General features: G+C 40.3%; 1 protein-coding gene across 1 annotated transcript in view; it reads left to right on the top strand.

Moving 5' to 3' along the window:
* Window positions 1-21,195, top strand: part of Shq1 (SHQ1, H/ACA ribonucleoprotein assembly factor) — a 95,291-nt gene that overhangs the window by 22,335 nt on the left and 51,761 nt on the right. The window contains exons 7-9 of the mRNA XM_034511298.2: window positions 10,542-10,696; window positions 12,464-12,517; window positions 13,680-13,803. Coding sequence (XP_034367189.1) covers window positions 10,542-10,696; window positions 12,464-12,517; window positions 13,680-13,803 — 333 coding nt within the window. The remainder of the gene's footprint in view (window positions 1-10,541; window positions 10,697-12,463; window positions 12,518-13,679; window positions 13,804-21,195) is intronic.

The raw sequence follows: 21,195 nt of genomic DNA, 5'->3' as shown, positions 1-21,195 counted from the left end.
CCATTCTTCTTCCCCCAGTCCTGGTGATTCTTCCTGTGTCCTACCTGAGCGACTCTAAGTATCTCTGTGCCCAGCCGTTAGCCACTGGTGTCTTTATTGATAGATCAAAACCCAGTTGGGGACAAGGACCTTTAGCATCTGCACACACAGATTCAAAGCATTAGCCCCGATCTCCAACAACCCAGAGTCCTTTCTTGGGTGTATATGTTCTCACCATGGGCTCCTGATACAAGCTGGTTGTTCTAAGTCTGTATAGTAGAGTCATAATGGTTTCAGTTAGATCAGAGCAGGAGTCCATGTTGTCTGATAGGCTCATTTGGCTTTTCTGTATATACTAAAACTGAATTTTTACATTTAATGAAAGGAATACATAGGTAAAAACATATCTTCTAAAGATTATAAGTTGAATATAAACCTCTCCTCCCCAGGTTCCTTCCCCTAAATACAGTCACTGTTAACAATTTTAAGTGTATTTAAAACAAATTTACTTCTGTGTTGACCATCAAACCTAGGGTTTTGTAAATGTTAAACATACATTTTACCCTCGAGCTGTATTCCTAGCCTGGGGTGTTTTTAAAAGTACAGACATCACATGTAAATACTTGTTTTCAGGTGGTGTACACAAAAGGTTCTGTGGCCCTGTTCTTTCCATCTTTGTTGTACTGTAGGATTGTACTGTAGGTTGAAAATCTCCCACGTGAGCATACACATCACTCAACTTGTCTTGCATAAAAATCACTGGCTGCTGTCCTCTGTAGTATTTCTCTCATGCTTGGGGAGCATTTGGGCTCTCCTGCTGGCGGGGGTTTGGTTTATTCCTCTCACTGATAGTACAGGAACCCTTTTCACACTCAGTCTGACTGAAGTAGTTATGGTCTCTTCTGTACCAATTCCTAAAGCTTGTCTTCAAGCTGTCCAGTCACCTGCTGCCCACTCCTTTTTTTTTTTTTTTTTTTAAAGCATGTGGTATTGTGATTATTATATAATAGGTATTAAGTAATATTTTATTAAGTATTTATGTGATTAAGCTTTGTTAGAGTTTTGGTAATTTTTACCATAGTGGAAAATTGCCATTGTAACCTTAGAAACTAGACTATTGATTCTGGGTAGGGATGTGTGTGCCATTGTTTCTAGTGTGCTCTGGGGTTGCACTCGATGTGTGCTTAAGAAGCCTCTCCTTCCCAGCTAACAGACTTGCAGATGGAACATTGCTGACCCCCTCCCCTTATGTAGTTAACGATTACTAAGTAGGTCTCAAGAAGTTTGCTCCAAAGGTCAGCTGCTTTCTCCAGTTTCTGGAGTGTGATGGTGAGGTAAGCTGGTGGCTGTGCAGTTGAGTTTTCTCTCCACCAGAGTGAGCTAGTTGCCCTGAAAAATCAGAAGACACTGTTCCCTTTGATTTCAGTTCTAGCTTGCTCTCCTTTAATCAGTGGCACTGTGTTCTGAGGTCAGTTCTCCATGTTAGCAGGTAGCTCTTCTGTAATTTTAGCAGACTGAGCCAGTGCTCTGTCCTTTTAACTGCTGCTTCCAGACCCTCTCTATCTGACCTGTGGCTTGTAGCCAGGCTGGTGCGTCAGGCAGTCAGTCTGCTCAGCCATTATGGTGATTCTTTCTAAAAGTCACCTTCTAAAACAACAAGGGTATGTGATCTGAGGTGGAAGTGCTTGAGCTGTGTCAAACAGAAAGGATTGCCTCCATTTTGCCAGGCATAAGGTTAAGTATGGGCAGGACATAGCTGAGTGTGAGCCTTGCATTTAACATCTCTACTCTCTGCTGGCTTCATGACCGTGCAGCTTGGGTTGCTGTGGAAATCTGCTTGCCTCAGAGCTGCCGTCGGGATTGAATGAGGCTGTGTGTGGGAAAGCTCACTACGTTGTGAGGTTAGAGAGGATTGTTAGTGAACTGATGGCCGGAGATCTGGGAGTGGGACGACATGTCTGTCAAATTGGCAGTTTTGCACATTTTACAAAACTTTAATGGCCTCGTTAATGAGATTTTTATTTCATTTTATTCTTATTCAGATATTTGAGTTACCTAGAACTGGAGGAATGAATTAAGTGTGTTGAACTAGGATAAAATACAGGAGAAAAGGAATAAAGCAAGGACTAGCTTTACAGTTCTGTTTACTAAGGTACACGCTGCTGCACATCTCCTGCCTCCTCCACAGGTGGCTGCTCGTCTCTGCTGCTTGGCCTTCCAGGTTTGTATCACACAGTGAGCTGTTGCCATTGCCCTGCTTTGTTTTGAGTTCTAGATTCACTATAGGTAGTAAACCTTGCTGCTGTCTTGGCTTGGGTATTGACAGTGGTCCTATTTATTGGAGTCCAGAGTCACAGCAGGGAAACTGTTATTAACATTTTCAGCTTTATAAAGATCCAGATTTTCCTCCCTGAAGGCTTATAAATGACAGTGTTAAATGCCGTGCTCCCTTGGAGCTCCGGTTTCACGAGGATGGACTCACCACATTTCCCAAGTTGTCTTTCAGTGGTTAACATCAGCCCAAGAGTCTTGGCACATAATTGCTTGTTATGACACCACATAACATTTACAGTCCATGAACTTCCTTGCAGGGCCATCCTGTTTGGCACCAGTGAGCCCTTGAGTGTTTTTGGAGATAACTGGCAGTGTCAGCTTGGAAAGTGGCAGCTCGGTAGGGCTGCCCGTTTAGCTGAGGGTTTAACTGCAGCAGTTTCTTGATCTGTTTCCAGTACACGTACAGTGTAGTAGACAGATATGTGGTACTCAGAGGAGCCAGATTAGGGATGACTGAGTTGCTGATCCAGACAAGACAGGGGTGTTTGGGACGGGGATTTAAAGTGGAAGAGAAGGTTTAAAAGTAACGAAGTCAGAAGATATTTGGGAGAAAGCGTAAGCATCTCAGCAACATGTTCCCATCTTTATGGGGCTCCTTTGCAGATCTCAGACGCAGCGCTGGGGCTGCTAATGTTAGGAGGTGGCCCTGGGCCATGAACTTTAATGTTCACGCACCAGTGTCTCCTCTAACCCTCTTGAGCTTTGAGCTGGCTTTTGTTTCACTGAAGATTATTTTTAGGAGTATAATTATCTAAAATGCTGTGAACTCTACAGCTAAGTCACACAAATGCTCGACAAGTGTTGCTTGAGATGGTGACCACCCAGGTGTTGTGAGCACTGTGCCTGTAGGTGTTTCCTGTGCTGCTGCTGGGTTAGACCTGATTGTGTTCAGACCACCCCTAGATGTGATTCACAGCCCTGACAAATTGGGTTTTAGTGAGCTGAGACTTTTGATTCCTGTAACAATATCCTCATTTATTGTATATCCTCTTATTCCTTTGATTGGATCAAGTATAAAATGGATAAGATGAATTTGAGCTAAGAAAGCCAAAATGGAGCCTAGAAATGCTCAGAAAAAGTTGGTATTTTAAGAAAAGCATCTATAAATTCAAGAGTGCAGTCAGGTAGCCTCTTCCTATGCTGTATAGTCATTGAAAGTGATATATAGGGCTGGAGAGATGGCTCAGTGGTTAAGAGCACTGACTGCTCTTCCGGAGGTCCTGAGTTCAAATCCCAGCAACCACATGGTGGCTCACAACCATCTGCAATGAGATGTCTGAAGACAGCTACTGTGTACTTACATATAATAAATAAATAAATACCTTAAAAAAAAAGAAAGTGATATATAATGTGTGGATATCCTTCCATATGGAATATAACTTTGGAGCTTTGAGGTTAACTCTTTTCAATTTGCCAGACAAGTATGGATATAGTTATTTAAGAATTGAGACATGAACATGTAGAAAAGTTGATGTGTTTAAAAACAGTTTTGGGCATGCTCATTCTGTGATTCAAGAGTTATGAGGAAGCAGAGGTCTTTATTAGCCAGCCAGGGTATAAAAGCTTTTCTCTAGTGAGATAATATCACTGTGAACACCTGGTACTTTCCTATTAGCTAAATTAATGACTGTCTGGAAAACTGTGCTTATGGGAATCCTGTCTCAAATCTTCTTGCTAAATACATGGTCTTAAATACTTTGTCAGGTGTACTTTCTTTGTGTATTGAGTTTGTTTTTTCATGTAGCTTCTTTAAGTCTAATCTTTCATCATGAGCTGAGTATTTTTTTTTAAATAAAGGCTTCTTCAGATGAGCTCTTTAACGAGGCAAGCAACACTTAGTTATTTGTCTTATTTTATTTTTTAAACAATGCTCTAAAGAGCATTTTTCAACATTCTCTAAAGAATGCATTACCTGATACATACCTATGTTTCATTTTTAAAAATACATATTCCTTAGCCATGATGGCCAGCAATTAAATGAGTCATTGAAAACTTGTGTCATTGTGGAGGCCGTGCGTGTGTGAGTGCATTTCTTCCCTTCCTTTTTGCATAGATTTGCTAACGTGATCAAAACAGTAATTATCTAAATATATTTTAAAACCTGTTTTTTTTTTTTTTTTTTTTTTTTTTTTTTTTTTACACTAAGTGCATTTTAATGAGTAAATGGAGTAGTGCTGTTTCTACTAATTTCAATGTTTAAGACTTTTTTCCCCTAGAGGATAGACTGGGAAATTTTTAAACAAGTAAAAGTGTCATGTTAAACTTGAGCTCAGTCAAGAGGGCAGAAGTGAGTTTGGAAAACCATGTATAAAAAGGGCTGTGGGGCCTGGCGGTGGTGGCACACTCCTTTAATCCCAGCACTTGGGAGGCAGAGACAGGCGGATTTCTGAGTTCGAGGCCAGCCTGATCTACAGAGTGAATTCCAGGACAGCCCAGGCTACACAGAGAAACCCTGTCTCGAAAAACAACAAAACAAAACAAAACAAAACAAAACAAAACAAAAATGCTGTGGGAATCAGCTTTCTATCACTGTGACAAAATGTCTGAGGTAATCAACTGGAAGGAGTTTTGTTTTGGTACTTGACTTTATTCCATGATGGTTTAGCCCTGTACTTCTGCACCTATGGTGACTCAGAACATCATGACGAAACCATTTATCTATAGCCAGAATGTGAAAGAGATGGGAAAGGGGTTGGATCCTACCTTGGAAATAGCTGGATTCTTACTATCCTCCTCAAGGCCTCTCCCAGTGATCTCTGTCCTCCCATAGGCTCCACCTTAAAGATTCCACTGTGTCACAGACCCACCATAGACTGGGTAATAGAGCCGTTATTTACCTCATGGGCTTATGTGGAACACTTATTCAAACTAATGCAAGGGCTTATGTAATTTTATATGTTTATAGTCTCTTCTGAATTTTGTCAAATTATGGTAAATAGGAGGGCAGTCTTGTTAAGCTGAGACACAGATTGGGTATCTGTCTGTCTATCTATCAGGAGAATGGTTTGGGAATATTAAAAAGAAGCCTGATAACTTTTGGTGTCTGGACAAGGTAGCAGAGAACCATGTCTTTTCACAACTCTTCTCCTAGTAAGAGGCCTCCTTGACTTAGAGCTGAGCACATCCCACTCTGCTAGTGGCCGGTTTCCTTTCTTTACTTGCAGCTGGATGTGACTGTGCTTGAGTACTGGCTGATGGGATGTGATGGCCAGTGATATGTGTATTTTCTGCATCCCTGTTTTAGAAAGGAGATGCTTGCTGTCCTCCTACTTTCTGCTTTCTTATTGTTTAGCAGATGATACAAACCTAGAGTAGCTATCTTAGATGTGTGTAGAAAGAAGTTATAAGACAGGCTTATGAATAGGGCTCCATCCCTTATCTAGGGTGGTGGAATAAAGGGAACTTATGTTCTTCTGCTATTCGAGGCTCTCCATTATAGCAGTTTAGCCTGCCTTTCCTTGTGCATTACAAGTTATTCTGACATTTTTTATGTGAAGCACTAGAAGTGGAAACAGTCCCCTGCTAGTGGGATATAAATTTAAAAGTGACTGATAAGAGGCAGAAAAAATTACTAATTTGTAAAATGAGAGATCAGTTGCACTTTTATTTAAAGGTAGCCAAACTTGGCAGTGTCATCCATGTCACTGGCTGTGATTTTAGAGAATCCTTGAGACCAGGCAACATGTGGCAGGGGAGTCCCTGCAAGGCTCTGAGAGGACATTGTTTGAAACTGTGAAATTGAAGCCTGGGTTGTGTTAGAGACTTCAAGATGGTAAGGGATGCCAGCCTGGGATATCTGCCATGACGATCTACATACTGGGCCATGGCAGGCTGTGGTGGTTTGATTGAGAATGACCGGCATAGGCCCATGTGTTTGTCTACAGCAGGTAAATTGTTTGAGAATGATTAGGAGGTGTGGCCTTGGTGCAGGTTATGTCACTAGGAATGGGCTTTGGGTTTTCAAAAGATTCACACCATTCCTAGTTAGCTCTCTGCTTCCTATTTCCTATATCAAGTTGTGAGTTCTCGCTGTTCACGCTGCCATGCTTTACCATCCTTTCCCTCTGAATCTGTAAACTCAAATGTTGTCTTTTATAAGTTGTCTTAGTGATGATATTTTGTCACAGCAATAGAAAAGTCACTAAGACACAGCCCAGGAGAGAGATACATATTGCAGGCAGCAAAGCTGGAGGGGCAGAGCTATCTAAGCCCTTTGACACTAGTCATAGAGCTACAGGATTTGGAGATTGTCCTGTTGGGTTTCAGCCTTGGTCTGGTTTGGTGTTTCCTCACTATGGCCATGTTCCTCCCTTTTGTGATGGTAAAGTATGTTCTGTGCCATTGTATGTTGGAAGGATGTAATTTGCTTTTTGATTTTATAGGGGTTATAATTAAGAGACTTCCTTGAGTCTCAGATGAGCCCTTGGACTTTGGACCTTTGAACTTGATTGAGACTGTGAAAGACTACGAGGGCTTTTGAAGTTGAACTAAATGTATTTTGTACTTAGAGAGGCCATGAGGGTATGCTGGTGATTTGAATGAGAAATATCCCCTGTAGGCCCAGGTGGATAGACACTAGGTTCCTAGTTGGTGCAGTTGTTTAGGGAGATTTAGGAGGCATGGCCTTACTGAAGGAGTACCTAGAGGTAGGCTTGTAGAGTTTTGTAAGCTCACCCTTATAGTTGTTTCTCTTTGCTTGGTGCTCCTGGTTGAAATATGAGTCTCAGCCTCCTGTTCTGTTGCTGTGCTTGGCCCCACTTGCTGCCATACCCCACCTTTGACTCGTTCCCTCTAGAACCCTAAGCCAAATAAATGCTTCCTTCTCTAAGTTACTTTTGGTCATGATGTTTTATGTTAGCAACAATTAACTAATGCAGTCATGTTTTGCATATAATAGCTAGAAAGTGAAATGTTTGAGTTTTAACACACTTTATAATCATAACAGTTTCTGATCATACTATAGACAGAATATTTTACTTTGTATAGTATTGAGAACTAATGACGTTAGTGTGAGATTGAATAGAAAAGCATGTTACATGGCCTTTCTGTAACTACAGAATGACTTCATGACTGGGCTTGAGAGAGCTCAGTACGTGAAGTGCTTGATGTGTAAGTAGAAGGTACTGAATTTGGATCCTCAGCACCCGTATACAGTCCAGGGTGAGTGTGGTAACCCACCTCCAAGCCTACAAATGGAGACAGGCATCCCGCAGTAAGCCAGCTAGCTAGACTAGCGAGAATTTGTGAGCTCTAGGCTCACCAAGAAATGTATAAGATGGAAAGCAGAAAGGAAAATACCTGATGCAACCTCACACCTACACACACACACCTACACACACACACACACACACACACACACACACACACACACACACACACACACCCTGCCCCTTGCTGGCTGTAACATTAGGTAAGCTAGCTGGAGCAGTACTAAAGAGCTTGCCCTGGTGGTGTGGTGCCAGAGAGTTAGCAAGCAGACCAACTCAGCTACCTTCCAGGCCCAAATCCAAAGCTGCATGATCTCCATGACACAGGGCACCAACAGTATATCCAAGAATGCCTGTGAGGATCCAGTATTGATGGTGTAGCAGAAGTCAGAGGTCTTCAAGCAGGCCAATGATGCATTGCAACGGACATTTGCAAGTAAAGCTGTGTGGGCAAAAGGGTATACTGTGTTGACACTGTGACATACTACAGCTTCCATGACAAGATGTTTTTTATTCTACTTTTCCCTTTTTTTGGAGGGGGGGTTGCAAGGGTGGGGGATGAGATGAATAGAATTGGGGTACATGATGTGAAATTCACAAAGAATCAATAAAAAGTTAAGGAAGAGAAAGATGCATGATAGATTGCCCAAATTCTAGGCATTAAAGGAAACATAGAAACTAAAGTCTCATACTTACTTGTCTTCATGTAAATAAAGCATTTTGTTGTTTCATTAACATTTAAGCATTTCAGTGTGTTGTTTTGGAATATGTAGTCAATATTTGGTAGAGTGGCTGATATATAAAAAGAAATATTTTTTTCTTTTTATCATGAAGTATTTAATGATGGAAGTGGGGAAAATACTGTATTTGCAACAGTTGACAAAAAGCAAAAATACTTTGAAGTAATTTTAGTAACAAAAGCAGCAAATCTGTCTGACAAGAGTTGGTGGTTCAGCAGAGTAGAGATTCACTGTTCATCTGGAATAAAGACAAGTCTAGAGACATGAAAGATGGCTGGCTTCCAGATAGGTTTATGGTTACTAGTTTTAAAATGTGTATTTATGTTTTGCCTACATGTATATCTTGTGTACCACATTTGTGCCTGGTGTCTGCAGAGGTCAGAAGAGAGCATCAGATTCTTTGGAACAGGTGTTACAGATGGTTTTGAATCATCATGTGGGAAGAGTGCTTTTAGCCAGTGAGCCATCTCTCCAGCCCCAAGTGAAACAATGTTAAAGAAACTTCATCTATGACTTTGTTTGGGATTTTTTTTTTGTTTGTTTGTTTTAAAGGGTGGTTTGGGATTATACTGAAAACAGTTTCTGTGGCAAAGGGTATTCCAAACAAAGTCACAGATTTCTAATTTAGTTACTGTTTATATTTAATGTATTTAATTTATTACTTATATGGGTATGTGTATCCCATGGTTCATGTGTGGAGGTCGGAGAGCAACTTTGTAAAGTGGTTTTCTCCTTCCCCCTTTATTGAGTTCTTAGGATCAAACTCACTGTCCTTCACCATAATTGACAAGTGTTTTCACCTGCTTAGCTATCTGCAGACCGAAGGATTTATATTTATAATACACAAAAAAAGTTTTAAAAACTTGACAAGCCTAACTATTCAGTAGGGAAAATTGGAGAGAACACAGTCCGTTGGGCAATTTATAGAGCAAATCCAGTTGCCAACACAACTGGGGAATAACACTCTACATTTAGCCAAGTGGTACTGACTGGAGTACCTGGTGTGCTTCACAGAGTTTCTTGCTGTGGGGAACAGCTTTTCCCCACAGTCTCCATGCATTACAGGTCAGGTCTGGCTCTGATGGCGTCTCTGATCAGGGCCTTGGGAAACTGTAGTAGCTCAGATGTGTCCAGTCTGTGACGAGTGAGGTGAGAGCTATGAATGCAGCCCGACACAAAACCCTAAATTTATACAAAACATTATGAGCCCTTTTAATGATCTTTTTTATAGCTACATTATTTGGTTCCTTGGATGTGATGATCACCGTGACACAACAGCATCATTTTGCAATGTTAAAAGGTTGGACATGCTTACCAGCCAAATATGCCCATCTCTCTTAAAAACTGGGTGTCATTTGCTACAGTTTTTCTCCAGGCTCATATCACTATTGACAAAATTCACTTCCCAGGTGCTGTAAAACTGTGGCCCCACTTTTTTGCCTGCTCTTAAATCTTCAGATTGTAGAGGTCCTAGAAGTACCTTCTGCATAGCCTTTTCACAAGGCACCTCACCACGGGGATATACCAGTTAGGACATCCTGGCTCAGCTCTGATAGCAATGGCAGTGACTGTTCTGTCATCTTTGCCATACTCTGCTGTACAGAATCACGTGATAGGATCTATCCCACATAAAGAGTGGTGCTCCTCTTTGGGGGCCATTTTGGAAATCTTCTTACCATGGTCACTTAAATCCATTAAATTGGAAAGAAATGGGAAAAGCACTGCTAACTTTATTGCCAGGCAGGATGGGAAGAATGTGTAGGGAGGTGTGCTGGTATTTCACGTCAGCTTGACACAAGCTAGAGTCATTTGGTAAGTGGGTACCTCAGTTAACACATAGGCCCCACCTCCTGAGTGATCAGCATCCATGTCGGGTGGCACATAATTGTCTTTAATGACACCTCTAGCCTCCTGCACTCATGTGCAAATAGCCACATATACACATAGGCACATGTGTATGCTCATGTACACATAATTTAAAATAATAAAGATTTATTATTTTAGGCAAAAGATTTGTGAAGTTGAAAACTGCTATTGAAATGTTCTAAGTGTAGCACAGTGTTGTGATGGGGGAAAGGTCTAGAAGGTTTGAACAGGTGCATGGCCCTTAATAAAGCTGGAGATGCCTCCTTTAAGAAAGTGCCTTATATGCAGTGTTAAGGATAAATAACTCTGATCTTTCTTTCTACATTCAGAATTCCAGTTTTGGCAAATCTTCTGCACTGGTGGTTTTATGAACTTGAATGGCACATTTAATTTTCAGAACTGTGTTTTCTTCTAGTGTCTTTTTCAGAAGAGGAAAAATATCAGCTACGAAAATTCGTGAATAAGTCTTACCTGCTAGACAAGACGGCTCACCGTCAAGTGTACTACAGCTTAGTTGACATCCTTCTGGCCTATTGCTATGAAGTACGTGTCACTGAAGGAGAGCACAACGTAAGTCCATGTGTGCCAGTGTAGCTACTGTGTTAACTAAAGGTAGCTAAGCCCTAGCTCCGCTGTTGAGCGCAGAGCCTGTTGTGATGGATGACAGTAGATGGTGATGGGGACTCATCCTTGTCCATAATGCCAATCTGTGGTCTTGCCTCTTCTCCCTGGGCAGTGGATCTACTAGACAGATAGTGGAGCAGGGAAGTGTATGCAATAAAGCCAAGGTGGAAAGCAGCCAGTTACCACACTCACTGGGGTTTTTCCTCAAAGCTTTCATTCATCACATGCAGAGTAAAGCCTTTTGCACAAAGAATCTAGCATACAGAATGTGTACTTGTAAAGACTTGTAATTCCCACTTTTTCTAAAACTGGAATCTTTTTGTTGTTGTTATTTAAAAGGATTACCTTAGGTTGACCCAAGGCCAGAGGCCAGAGAGGTCAACGCTAGCTTAGCTGTGAGTGGAGAGCCTTTTCATCTTTATTTGTATGCTATAGAAGCCACAGGTTGTGTATGTGGTGTAAAGTCTGTGGATTCAACTGGCAGTGCTTCAGTTCATCCTTCCAGTCTTTCAGTCCGTGAAGAGAGGAATGCTTGGAAAATACCAGCCTGTGAGCCATGTTGATGATTGCCTGGGCTGTTTGTTTTAGCCTGGTCTGTGCTTTCCTTGTTCTTTTTGATTATTCAAAAAAAGTTAGATCAGTGGGATTTTACATAATTCCAGTAGTTAGTAATAACCACAGTCACAAGATTATTTATCTGTCTAGTTTTTTTCACTGTATGTGTGTGGGAGGTCTGCGTGTGCACGGATGTGCTTGTTTACTTTGTATTGCAGCATCTGTTCTGTGATCTTATCCACTTCACACAGCATCTTAGTGCAATAGAGTTTGAGATGCCAATTTTTTTGTTGTTGTCATGATTGTGAAAATTTTTAAAGTGACTATTGCAGTCTGCATATGATCTAAATCAATAATCTCAGGGTTATTTAGAGTATACTATATATGAAAATACTTTGTTTTTAAGTTGTTTTTTTAAATATACTGTAAGTGAATAAAATATTTACATGGACAAAAAGACTCTTCATTTTATATTATTGAATCTTTTTAAAAAGATTTAAAATTTTATGTATATGAGGTTTTGCCTACATGTATGTATGTGCACCATGTTTGTGCCTGGAGAGGTCAGAAGAGGGCATCAGATCCCATTATGGTTGGTTGTGAGCCACCGTGTGGGATCTGGGAACCCAGGTCCTATACAAGAGCAACTAGTATTCTTGACCACAGAGCCATCTCTCCAGCTCCACATACTGAATCTTGATGAATGAAGTGTTATACTTGATAAAATATACCAGTTCTTTCTTAAGAGCATGAAATCTTGCAACTTTTCAAACCCTGGACTACTGTTAATCTCAAATGCAGTCTCTGAAAGACAGAGTTTCTCAGTGAGGTTTTTTAGGTACCAGGGCAGCAGCTCAGCAACTAGTGACTTCGCAGAGAAAGAAGCAGCAAACATTTTGCTTCAGTTTTGTTTGAGTGATCCTGCTTATTAGTTTGTATATTCTGTTCCTCTCATCAATGAAGTGTTTAATTTCATACAATTCTGAGCAAAGTGAGCAAAGGCATCTGTCAGTCTCTGCATCAGTACAGTTATTTTCTATATTCATAAGTACACCGTTTTCCAGTACGTCAGTATAACTCCTGTACTAGTGTCAGTGGATATATTTGTTTTGTTTTCAAATGACTTCTGAAAGTGACACTCCTTTCTTTAAAACAAAGGTTGAGTCTGCGTGGACCATCAGAAAGCTGAGCCCAACACTCTGCTGGTTTGAGGTATGATTTCTACTCAAAGTTGTTCATGTTTTTGTTGTTCAGAAAGTTAATTTTCTGTTGTTCTTCATTTTAGGTAGTTTTTTGTTGTTTAAATTTTTTTCTTAATGTTTTTAAATTGGGAGCTTCATTATACTTTTTTAAAAATACACTTTCTGGGGATAGTTGAAGCCAGGTAAGCGTGTTACGAGTTGTGGGGGCAAATGCTGTGTGGAGGAGCGCTGAGGACGCTGGGATGTTGGGGAATGTGGGTGGGCCTGCAGCTGTGCTGCTAAACTAGGGTTCAGAGTTCAAAATGGAAAACAGACCTGGATGATACTGAACCACCAGAGTGTCATATAGCTATTTTTTATTTTGTTCATCAGTAAGTCATTCAATGAGGTGAGTGTTGCTGAATTTACAGTTGAAGAAACTTAGATCATGCACCTTAAATAAATTGCCTTGTATCCTATCATTTTATGATCAGAGCTGTTAATCATCTTTTTTGAAAAAAAAAACAAGACAATTTTGTTTGTTATTATTATTATTTTGCAGGGCTCTTATCATGGCATGTATGTGAAGGTCAGGGAAGAGTTTTGTGGAATCAGTTCTTGCCTTCCACCTTTATGTAGGTGGCAGGAATTGTATCTTTTGAGTTTCTGAGTTCAGCACAGATTGTTCAACATCAAAGTTGTACCATCAGTTCAGATAATGCATACTTAATGTTGTAAAGTGGAGAATGCATCATCCATTGCTTCCTTCTATGAGGAGGTAAGATTCATTCCAGCACTGAGACAGGTACTGTAGGAGACTCTTACTCTACCAAGATTAAGAGTGGACCAGCAGCCTTGTCAGCCACCTCAGCTAGGAGCTGCTTAAAAAGCCAGGAAGCCTGTCCTCATCCTCCTTCATCAGATCTAAATCTGAGTCTATAGGCTGAATGCCTGTCCCCATTAAGACTCTAAAGTGATCCTTCTACATTTGTGGTTTCATCCACATTTATGATGTGTTGATGCAGTGTGAAGAATTCTAAGTCTGTGGTAAAGTGAGACATACAAATGACACAATCTCGCTTGTGTCAGTGATCTAGGTTTATAGGGTTTAATCAGGACTGTTCTTCTTCATTGTGTGCTTTTGTTGTGTAATGTACTTTATGGAAATGACTTACTAAGGTGACTTTTCACAGACATGGACAGACGTTCATGAAATCCTGGTGTCCTTTGGAAGGAGAGTTTTGTGCTATCCGCTTTATCGTCATTTCAAGCTGGTGCTGAAAGCCTACAGAGACACTATAAAGATTCTGCAACTAGGTAAGGTAGGCTTGCAAATCTGGGCGTTAGAAGTTGTAAATTTTTAGTATGTGAAGATGTAATCATAAATTTTGCTCTTTTCTGTATATAAATAACGAAAGCAATCAGGTCCCCCACCCCCACCCCCACCCCCAGGATATAAAAGGCATGCTTACCTTTTCTAAGAAAGGGAGAATAAAGGGAGAAGTACATCAGCATGCCAGAGCACTTCACACTGAAGAGAGATTACATTGCTCAGTTGGAATCCTGTAACTTTCTAGACACTGAGATCATGTAGATCCAATAATGAGGATAGAAAATTCTCTTTTCCAATGAGGGTTATAGCTTTGTCAGAGAGACATGATAGCTAAATTAAGTTCCAATACAGAGCCACAGGTATTCTGCCTGAGAAAAACAGTGATTGTTTAGGAGGGAACTTGTTACCAAGACTTGGGGAAGCAAGAAGGACTTTCCATGGAAAATCATCACTACTTTGAAGACTCTTGACTGCTGCTAAGTTTAGCATGAAAAGTCAATACTTTCTGACTAAAAGAACATGGAAAATTCCAGGCTTCAAAACAAATTCCAAATTGCCCATAACGACATCTTTAGAATAGAATGATTCCCAAGGTAGCGCTCATTTGTATAGATTAGTTCTGGCATATTCATGTAAAAGTCACTTTCAGTACTTCATGGTCTTTTTTTTTTTTGTCCCGCCCATGTGTGTGCATTGTGGTGTGGGGGTCGTCCATTCCTTTGCCCTTATAAAGCTGTCTCTGAGAGGCTCAGTTTTATGCTTCAGCAAAAGAGGGGATCCATCTCCTATACCCATAAGAATGGATGCCCATCTTCTATATCCACAAGAAGGGAAATCAGTCTTCTATAGCTATAACAATGGAAGTCCATCTCCTATATCCTTAAGAAGAGAAGTTCATCCCCTTATCCATAAGAAGGGAAATTCAGCCCCATGTCCAGGTGACTTCACTGGATTGTTAGGGACAGTCACATCTGTTTTGTCCCAAAGGACACCTGGCTTTTTGTCTTCAATGTGACCTGTATTCTTGCTGTGCAGGATCTGTGCTTGAAGTATATCGTAATTGTGAAATAAATCATAGTTAACTGAAAGATGCCTTTTCATTCACCTGATAGGTTTAGACTAGCAGTATTTTACTTTGAAGGATTGTTGTTTAAGATAAATGAGTGAATATCATTGAGAAATCTATCTCCTTTAACTGTGGGAAACAAGCTGCCTTTTTTTATTTTGATGTTATTTTTTTTCTTGCTTTCTATCCAAGGTATTTCTTGAATCTCTAAAATTACCTTGAAAAAAATCAATCTACTCTAAATGAATGATTGTCGAGCTGGAGCTGCACATCACAATTACTTGCTTTTTGTAGTCTTGCAGGAGTTTGTGAGCATTATTCATAGATTTAAGCTTGGAGACTCTCATGTTGTGGCTTCCAAGGGGAAACTAGCAAAACTGTAGCAAGCTTTCCCATGCATATTCCCACGTACGTCCACTCTCGCCTTCATGCATATGAACTGTTATTTGTTACTTTTTATTCTGGGAAGTAATCTTGCGCTCTGGATTTTTATTTGAAAAGTAATCAGTTCTGTGATTGCATAACCCAAAATAAATTTGATTGCCTTGACTTCAGTCTAATCAATTATTCAAACAGTTTTAGTAGTTAGAGCTGAAATTGAGAGTTAACTTTTCATCGTTATCACTCACAAGAAATAGTCTTATCAGCTGGATTTTGTTAGCAGCAGGAAACTTGAAATAACACAGCAGGGCCTCTGTTGAAAATGAATGTGATCCAACTAAGCCACAGCACTGGCTTCTGTGACTGGTTGGTGTAGGTTGTGCTTAGTGTGGAAGCTCAGCACTGGATTGTCCTGAACTTGTGCCATTGGATGTGAGGGTGACAAGCTCTGAATGAAGGTTGTGACCTGTGTTTGCACAGGCGGATGGCACAGAAATGCCGTTATTATCAGTGAAGAATCCCATTTGTTTGGATACTCCATAAGATAAGTGGAAATAGCACCAGCTTGGCATCTGGTGCTTCCAACAGCGAATTTGTATCTACTTAGAATTCAGAACACAGCCCTAGCAGTCACATTTGTGTAGTAAAGGTCAGATAGTGCTTGCATAGTAGAAAGTAATGAATGACTCTTCCCCAAAGAGACTCTGATTTCAAATGGATGCATTTCCAGAGCCAACATGGGACTGCTTCAGGAGCCACAGAGAATACTTCATAACTGTCTGGTTAAGTGGGATTTTTCAAAGACCCATGGATTTGCTTTATCTGACTTCATAACAGCCTTTACAAGGATGCTTTACTGGCCTTGAGCATCTTCAAGTTTCCTGGATCCTTCCCTCCTCATCTTGCAGAAGGCTGCTTATCTTGTACATTAAACTCAAACTTGCTCAGGGTGGGAAACCTGACCTTGCTCTGATAAGTACTATTTAAGTGTTTAACAAAGGACCTAGCCCATAGGGTTGTTCTCCCCTTTTCAGTCCTTTTGGGGGAACAAAATTCCCCCACTTGTATTCTCTGTTACTGACTCCTCAGCAAATGCCCCACCTCCTCCTCATTGGATTTTTTTTTTTTTTTTTTTTTTTTTAAAAGAGTGCATAGAACCTTTGTGGAGCCATTCTTTATCTGTTGTCAGTCAGTTGGGAATGAGAAACATTGAAACAGGATAATTTCCAGTGCACCTCAGTTTTATTCTACTGGAATCTCCAAGCCATAGCATCCAACACTTGATGGAGTGTACATTGTACACTTTACAGAGCATTTGGATTTCTATCTATGTCTTCTAGACTCTAAGGTTTTTCTCACTTCTGCTAGAAGGCCAAGCATGATGGGGTGGGAGGGCACCCGGTTTCACCACTGAGCTCAGTCTGTGTCCCCACTGCCTTGAATAGGAAGCGTACTGCTTCTTATAGTATATACCCATAGGGTTTCTGATACCTCAGAATCTATACATGGTTCCCCCCAAGTTCTAGTTACAAGGGGAGTCTAATTTCAGTACATGAAAATTTTACTTTGCACTTGTTAAGAGGAAACCTTGGCCTGTCTGGTTCATTCCTGTTCCCCGCTTTGGAGCTAGCAGGGAGTGGGTTGGCTGTTGCAGGAAGGGATTGCAGGCGGCCTCCATGCCTCCTGACTTGTACACGGGTTCTGGAGATCCTCACACTTGTGCGGCAAGTGCTTGGTCCATTGAGCCGTCTCCCCAGCTCTGGATATGCCTTCAAAGGTCCAGTTGTAGAAGGTCTCTCCAAATCAGAGTATTACCAGAGGAATTCCTTTAGACTGACTAATACTGACATGTCTCCTTAGACCTTTTAACTTTTATTGTTTAAATATATTCTATGCAGCTATTCTGCAGTCTATTCAGCAAGTGTTTGTTGAGTGCCTGTCATGTCAGACTCCTGAAAATGCAATAGTTTGGATAGGGGGTTAAGTATTCTATTATATATGTCAAAGGATGTTTAGAGATTTTATTTTTCATTGTTGAGGATTGAACCCAGAGCCTGGAGTATTCTAGGAAAGCATGCTGTGCTACTCCAAAGGTTTTTGGTTTAGTTTTTGAATTGTGTGTATAATGAAAAGTAGAGAATAAAAATGTAAAACCAGGGAAGTTGAGGCATGTTACCTCCTACAGAGAGGAGTCCCTGCTGCATTTGCTCCATGTCTTAGCTCCTACCATTTTCCTAGCACATATCAAGTTAAAGGTTGACAAGTTTATCTATTAATTGATTTTTTTCAACAGACATTTTAAATGAGTACCTACTTAAAAGCTCTTCTGTGCAAAGAACCCAGGAAAAATTAAAAGCAATAGAAAGAGAAGTTAGTATCTTTGCAGCTGTTGCTGATCCCTGTAGTGGCTTGCTTTTAGCCATGGTCAGCACCATAGTGTTCTTTGACATAGTGGTTGATGGTGAGTCCCTAGGCTGTATCTCCTTTACGTCTTTGTAGAGAAAGAAGGTGTCATGGAAGCCAGCAGGGAGATCCCAATTGGCAACTGAGGACATTGTAATGCTTTTCATTTGTGTGCGTCTTAACCACTAGACCATTCCTTCTGCAGCTCAGGGGAGTGCATCCCACCATCTGCTCACAATATCCAAGGACTTTGTGATCTCCCTGTGGTTCTTTGGTGTCCTTATGGTTTTTTGTTTGTTTGGATGGTTGGTTGTTTTGTTGTTTGTTTTTGATTTTGTCAGTTTGGCATGTTTAAAGAGTTTTGTGGGAAGAGGAAACTCCATTGAGAAAACATGTCTATCAAATTGCCTGTGGGCAAGTCTGTGGGGTATTGTCTTGATTATAATTGATGTGAAAAGGTCCAGCCCATTGTGGGTTCTGTCTTTCCTGTGCAGGTGGGCCTGAACTGTAAGAGTAGTGATAGCCTACACCTTTAATCCCAGCACCTGAGAGGCAGAGGCAGTTAGATCTCTGAGTTCAAGGCCAGCTTGGTCTACATAGTGAGTTCCAGGACAGCCAGGGCTACACAGAGAAAACCTGCCTCAGGGATTGGGGGCAGGAGGTGTGCAGAGCAAACTCAAACAAAAAGAATGCACATTCAAAGAGCCATGAGGAGCAAGCCAGGAAGCAGCTTTTCTTCTTGGTCTTTGCTTCAGTTCCTGCCTTGAGTTTCTACCCCGACTTCCCTGCCTGGTAGACCATAAGCTGTTAATGCAAATAATCCCTTTAACCCCCATATTGCTTTTGGTCATGGTGATTTATCACAGCAGAAACCATAACTAAGACATTTGGGTTACATATTTTCCTTATTCCTCTTCAAGGCTAGCTGTATTGCAGAGCTAAGTTAATATTTTTGAATAAAAACTAAAGTAAGAAGGGACATAAGCCTTAGTGTCTGTGTCACTAAGTCCTGAGACAGTATTGTGTACTAGCAGGCACACAGCACTTAAGCAAGTATCCTCCTTAAAAGAAACATTTACTTCAACAAAGGGAAAATTATGACTCACTTGAGGTCAGACAAGTCCTCAGGGGTCGACTAACTAATAAATCCAGTTCTAGATACAATTCACTTAAGCCCTAATTAAAATCTTACAGGAGCAAGCTTTGGAGCAGGAGTCAACTCCCAAATTGGGGTACCAAGCCAAGAGTGTTGGAAAGTGTAGGGATGGTGAGTGAGCCAGCCTGAGCTACTGTCTACTTTCTCCCCTCTCAAGCATAGAGACTTGAACTCTTAAGTGCCAGTATATGTTCCTGTCTCTTCGGTGGTTCTATCTTTCCATGCATGTTAGTTAGCCTCAGAGCATTTGCAGATTCCTACCTGTGCCCATCTAGAAGGTTGTTGATGTACAAATGACTATCAAAGATAAGAAAACCATGTCCTCTTGTTTCACAGAATCCCAGCCTCTCTAATAACTCCTGGTACTCATGAAGCATTGTTAGTTGTTAAAAATGTGCAGATTGTTCTCATGGTAATTTGTTAAGCTATAATTATAAGAAAAGCCTTTTGTACACTTAAAATACAGTATAGGGGTAGCATTTCCCACATGGTTTACATGTTACAAATTGCCTTTTAGTTACTGTGAAAAATTAAAGTTTAAGGTTTGTCCTGGCACCAACAAATCACTTACTGTTTCTGAATGTTCTGTTCCTTGAAGTTTGAGTTATACAGTAGTGCTCACTGGTGGTGATGGTTCAAACAACTTATCACTGAAATACTTAAAGAGCATTCACTGTCTAGGTTATATTTTCTACGCTATCTGGCTTTGCTACGTTTGCTAATTCCTTCAGCTTCTTAGCTGAGTAGTATAAAAAAAACAGAAGTTAGTTATATTTTTGAATGTGTGATTTTTAAAAACTTCATAATAGTTCTCTTTAAATATCTGTAACATCAGTTTTAAGCCTTTTTTTTTTGAAAATGGGAGTAACTTTTCATTTTATGTTCTGTAAGAAGATAAAGGCAGAAAATTGTATTTATTTAAAATTCACTTGGTAAGGAGAGAGGAAAGCTTTTTTTTTAATTAGATATTTTATTTACACTTCAGATGTCATCCCCTATCCCCATTCCCCCCCCCATAGGGAAACCCCTATCCCATGCCCCCTTTTCCTTTTTGCATTTATACATTTTTTTTAAAATAATGTTAATCATAGGCTTTATAAGTTTGGAATTGTTCAATTAGAGGTGTAACCCACTGACCAACCTAGATATAACAACTATCTTTGACTGGTGAAGATACATGAATATCTGCCTCCCTGTCTCCCCCCCTCTTTCTCTCTTTCATCACCTAGCTTCTCCTCTCCTTCTTCTTCTCCTCTTCTTACTCCTTTTCTTGAGAGGAAAGCTTTTAATTTAAGGTTCTATTGCATATTAACATTGGAACTTAGATGGAATGAATTGAATCACTTTATGTGCCCCCCACCAAACATGCAAGAATTATATTTATGTGACTGTTTCTTTAAATAAGAAGCTGATCTCTAAATACTAGCAAGTGACACACATGCATATGTTCAGTAGACATGAATCAACTCTGTTTTGTGTGCAGGGCATTAAAACAGAATCAATGAAAAATATAATACAGCTTGGGCTTAGCTATGAAGCATTTACTGTGTGACAGGAATGAAGGAACAAAAGATAAGACCTGAAATATATGCATTTGTAAGATAAAGGGGCCTGGCGATATATGATAAATGACTCAGTTGGTCAATGTACTTGCCCTACAAATTTAAAGACCCAAGTTTAAGTCTCTGGTACTCACATAAATGTCAGGTGTACATGGCGGCCTGCTTTTACTCCCAGCTCTTGAGAAGTGGAGATAGGATACCCAGAGCAAGCTAACTAGCCTAGCTGAGTGGTGCACTCTGGGTTCAAGTAAAAGACCTTGCCTCAGTGTATAAGGTGGAGAGCAGTCAAGGAAGACACCTCTGTCCTCTGCATGTACACATATGTATACCATACATATCTATACACACAAAAAAGTATATATTTATAAGACAAAAAGTATGTAAAAGATAAAAATTATAAAGTTTCATAAGAAAACACCTTAAATATACCTGACAAGCTGAATCTGTTCTGTTTGGTCCTTGAGGTAAGTAAAAATGTTTTCATATTTTAATTAAAAATTTTTTTATCTCATTTACTTTTCTGCAGGAGGGCTATTAAGATAGAGTCTCATATAATCCAGGCTGACCTTAAACTCTCTATGTGGATGAGACTGGCCTGGGACTGTTGAGCATCCTGCTTTTAGCTTCCTTCCTGCCAGTGCCAGGACTTTAGGCATATGTCATTATGCTGTCTCTTTTACATTTTTAAGTGTTTGAAAATATCATAAGGAAAGTAGTACTTTGGGTCAGACCCTTAATCTTGGCACTTAGAAGAATGCAGGAAGACTGCAAGTTCCTGCACATGGGCAGACTGTGTTCCCAAAGAAAG

This window comes from Arvicanthis niloticus, chromosome 9 (assembly GCF_011762505.2).
Source record: "Arvicanthis niloticus isolate mArvNil1 chromosome 9, mArvNil1.pat.X, whole genome shotgun sequence".
NCBI classification, from domain to species: domain Eukaryota; kingdom Metazoa; phylum Chordata; class Mammalia; order Rodentia; family Muridae; genus Arvicanthis; species Arvicanthis niloticus.
Note: the sequence above shows the minus strand (reverse complement) of the source record. Positions and strands in the feature narration are given on the sequence as shown.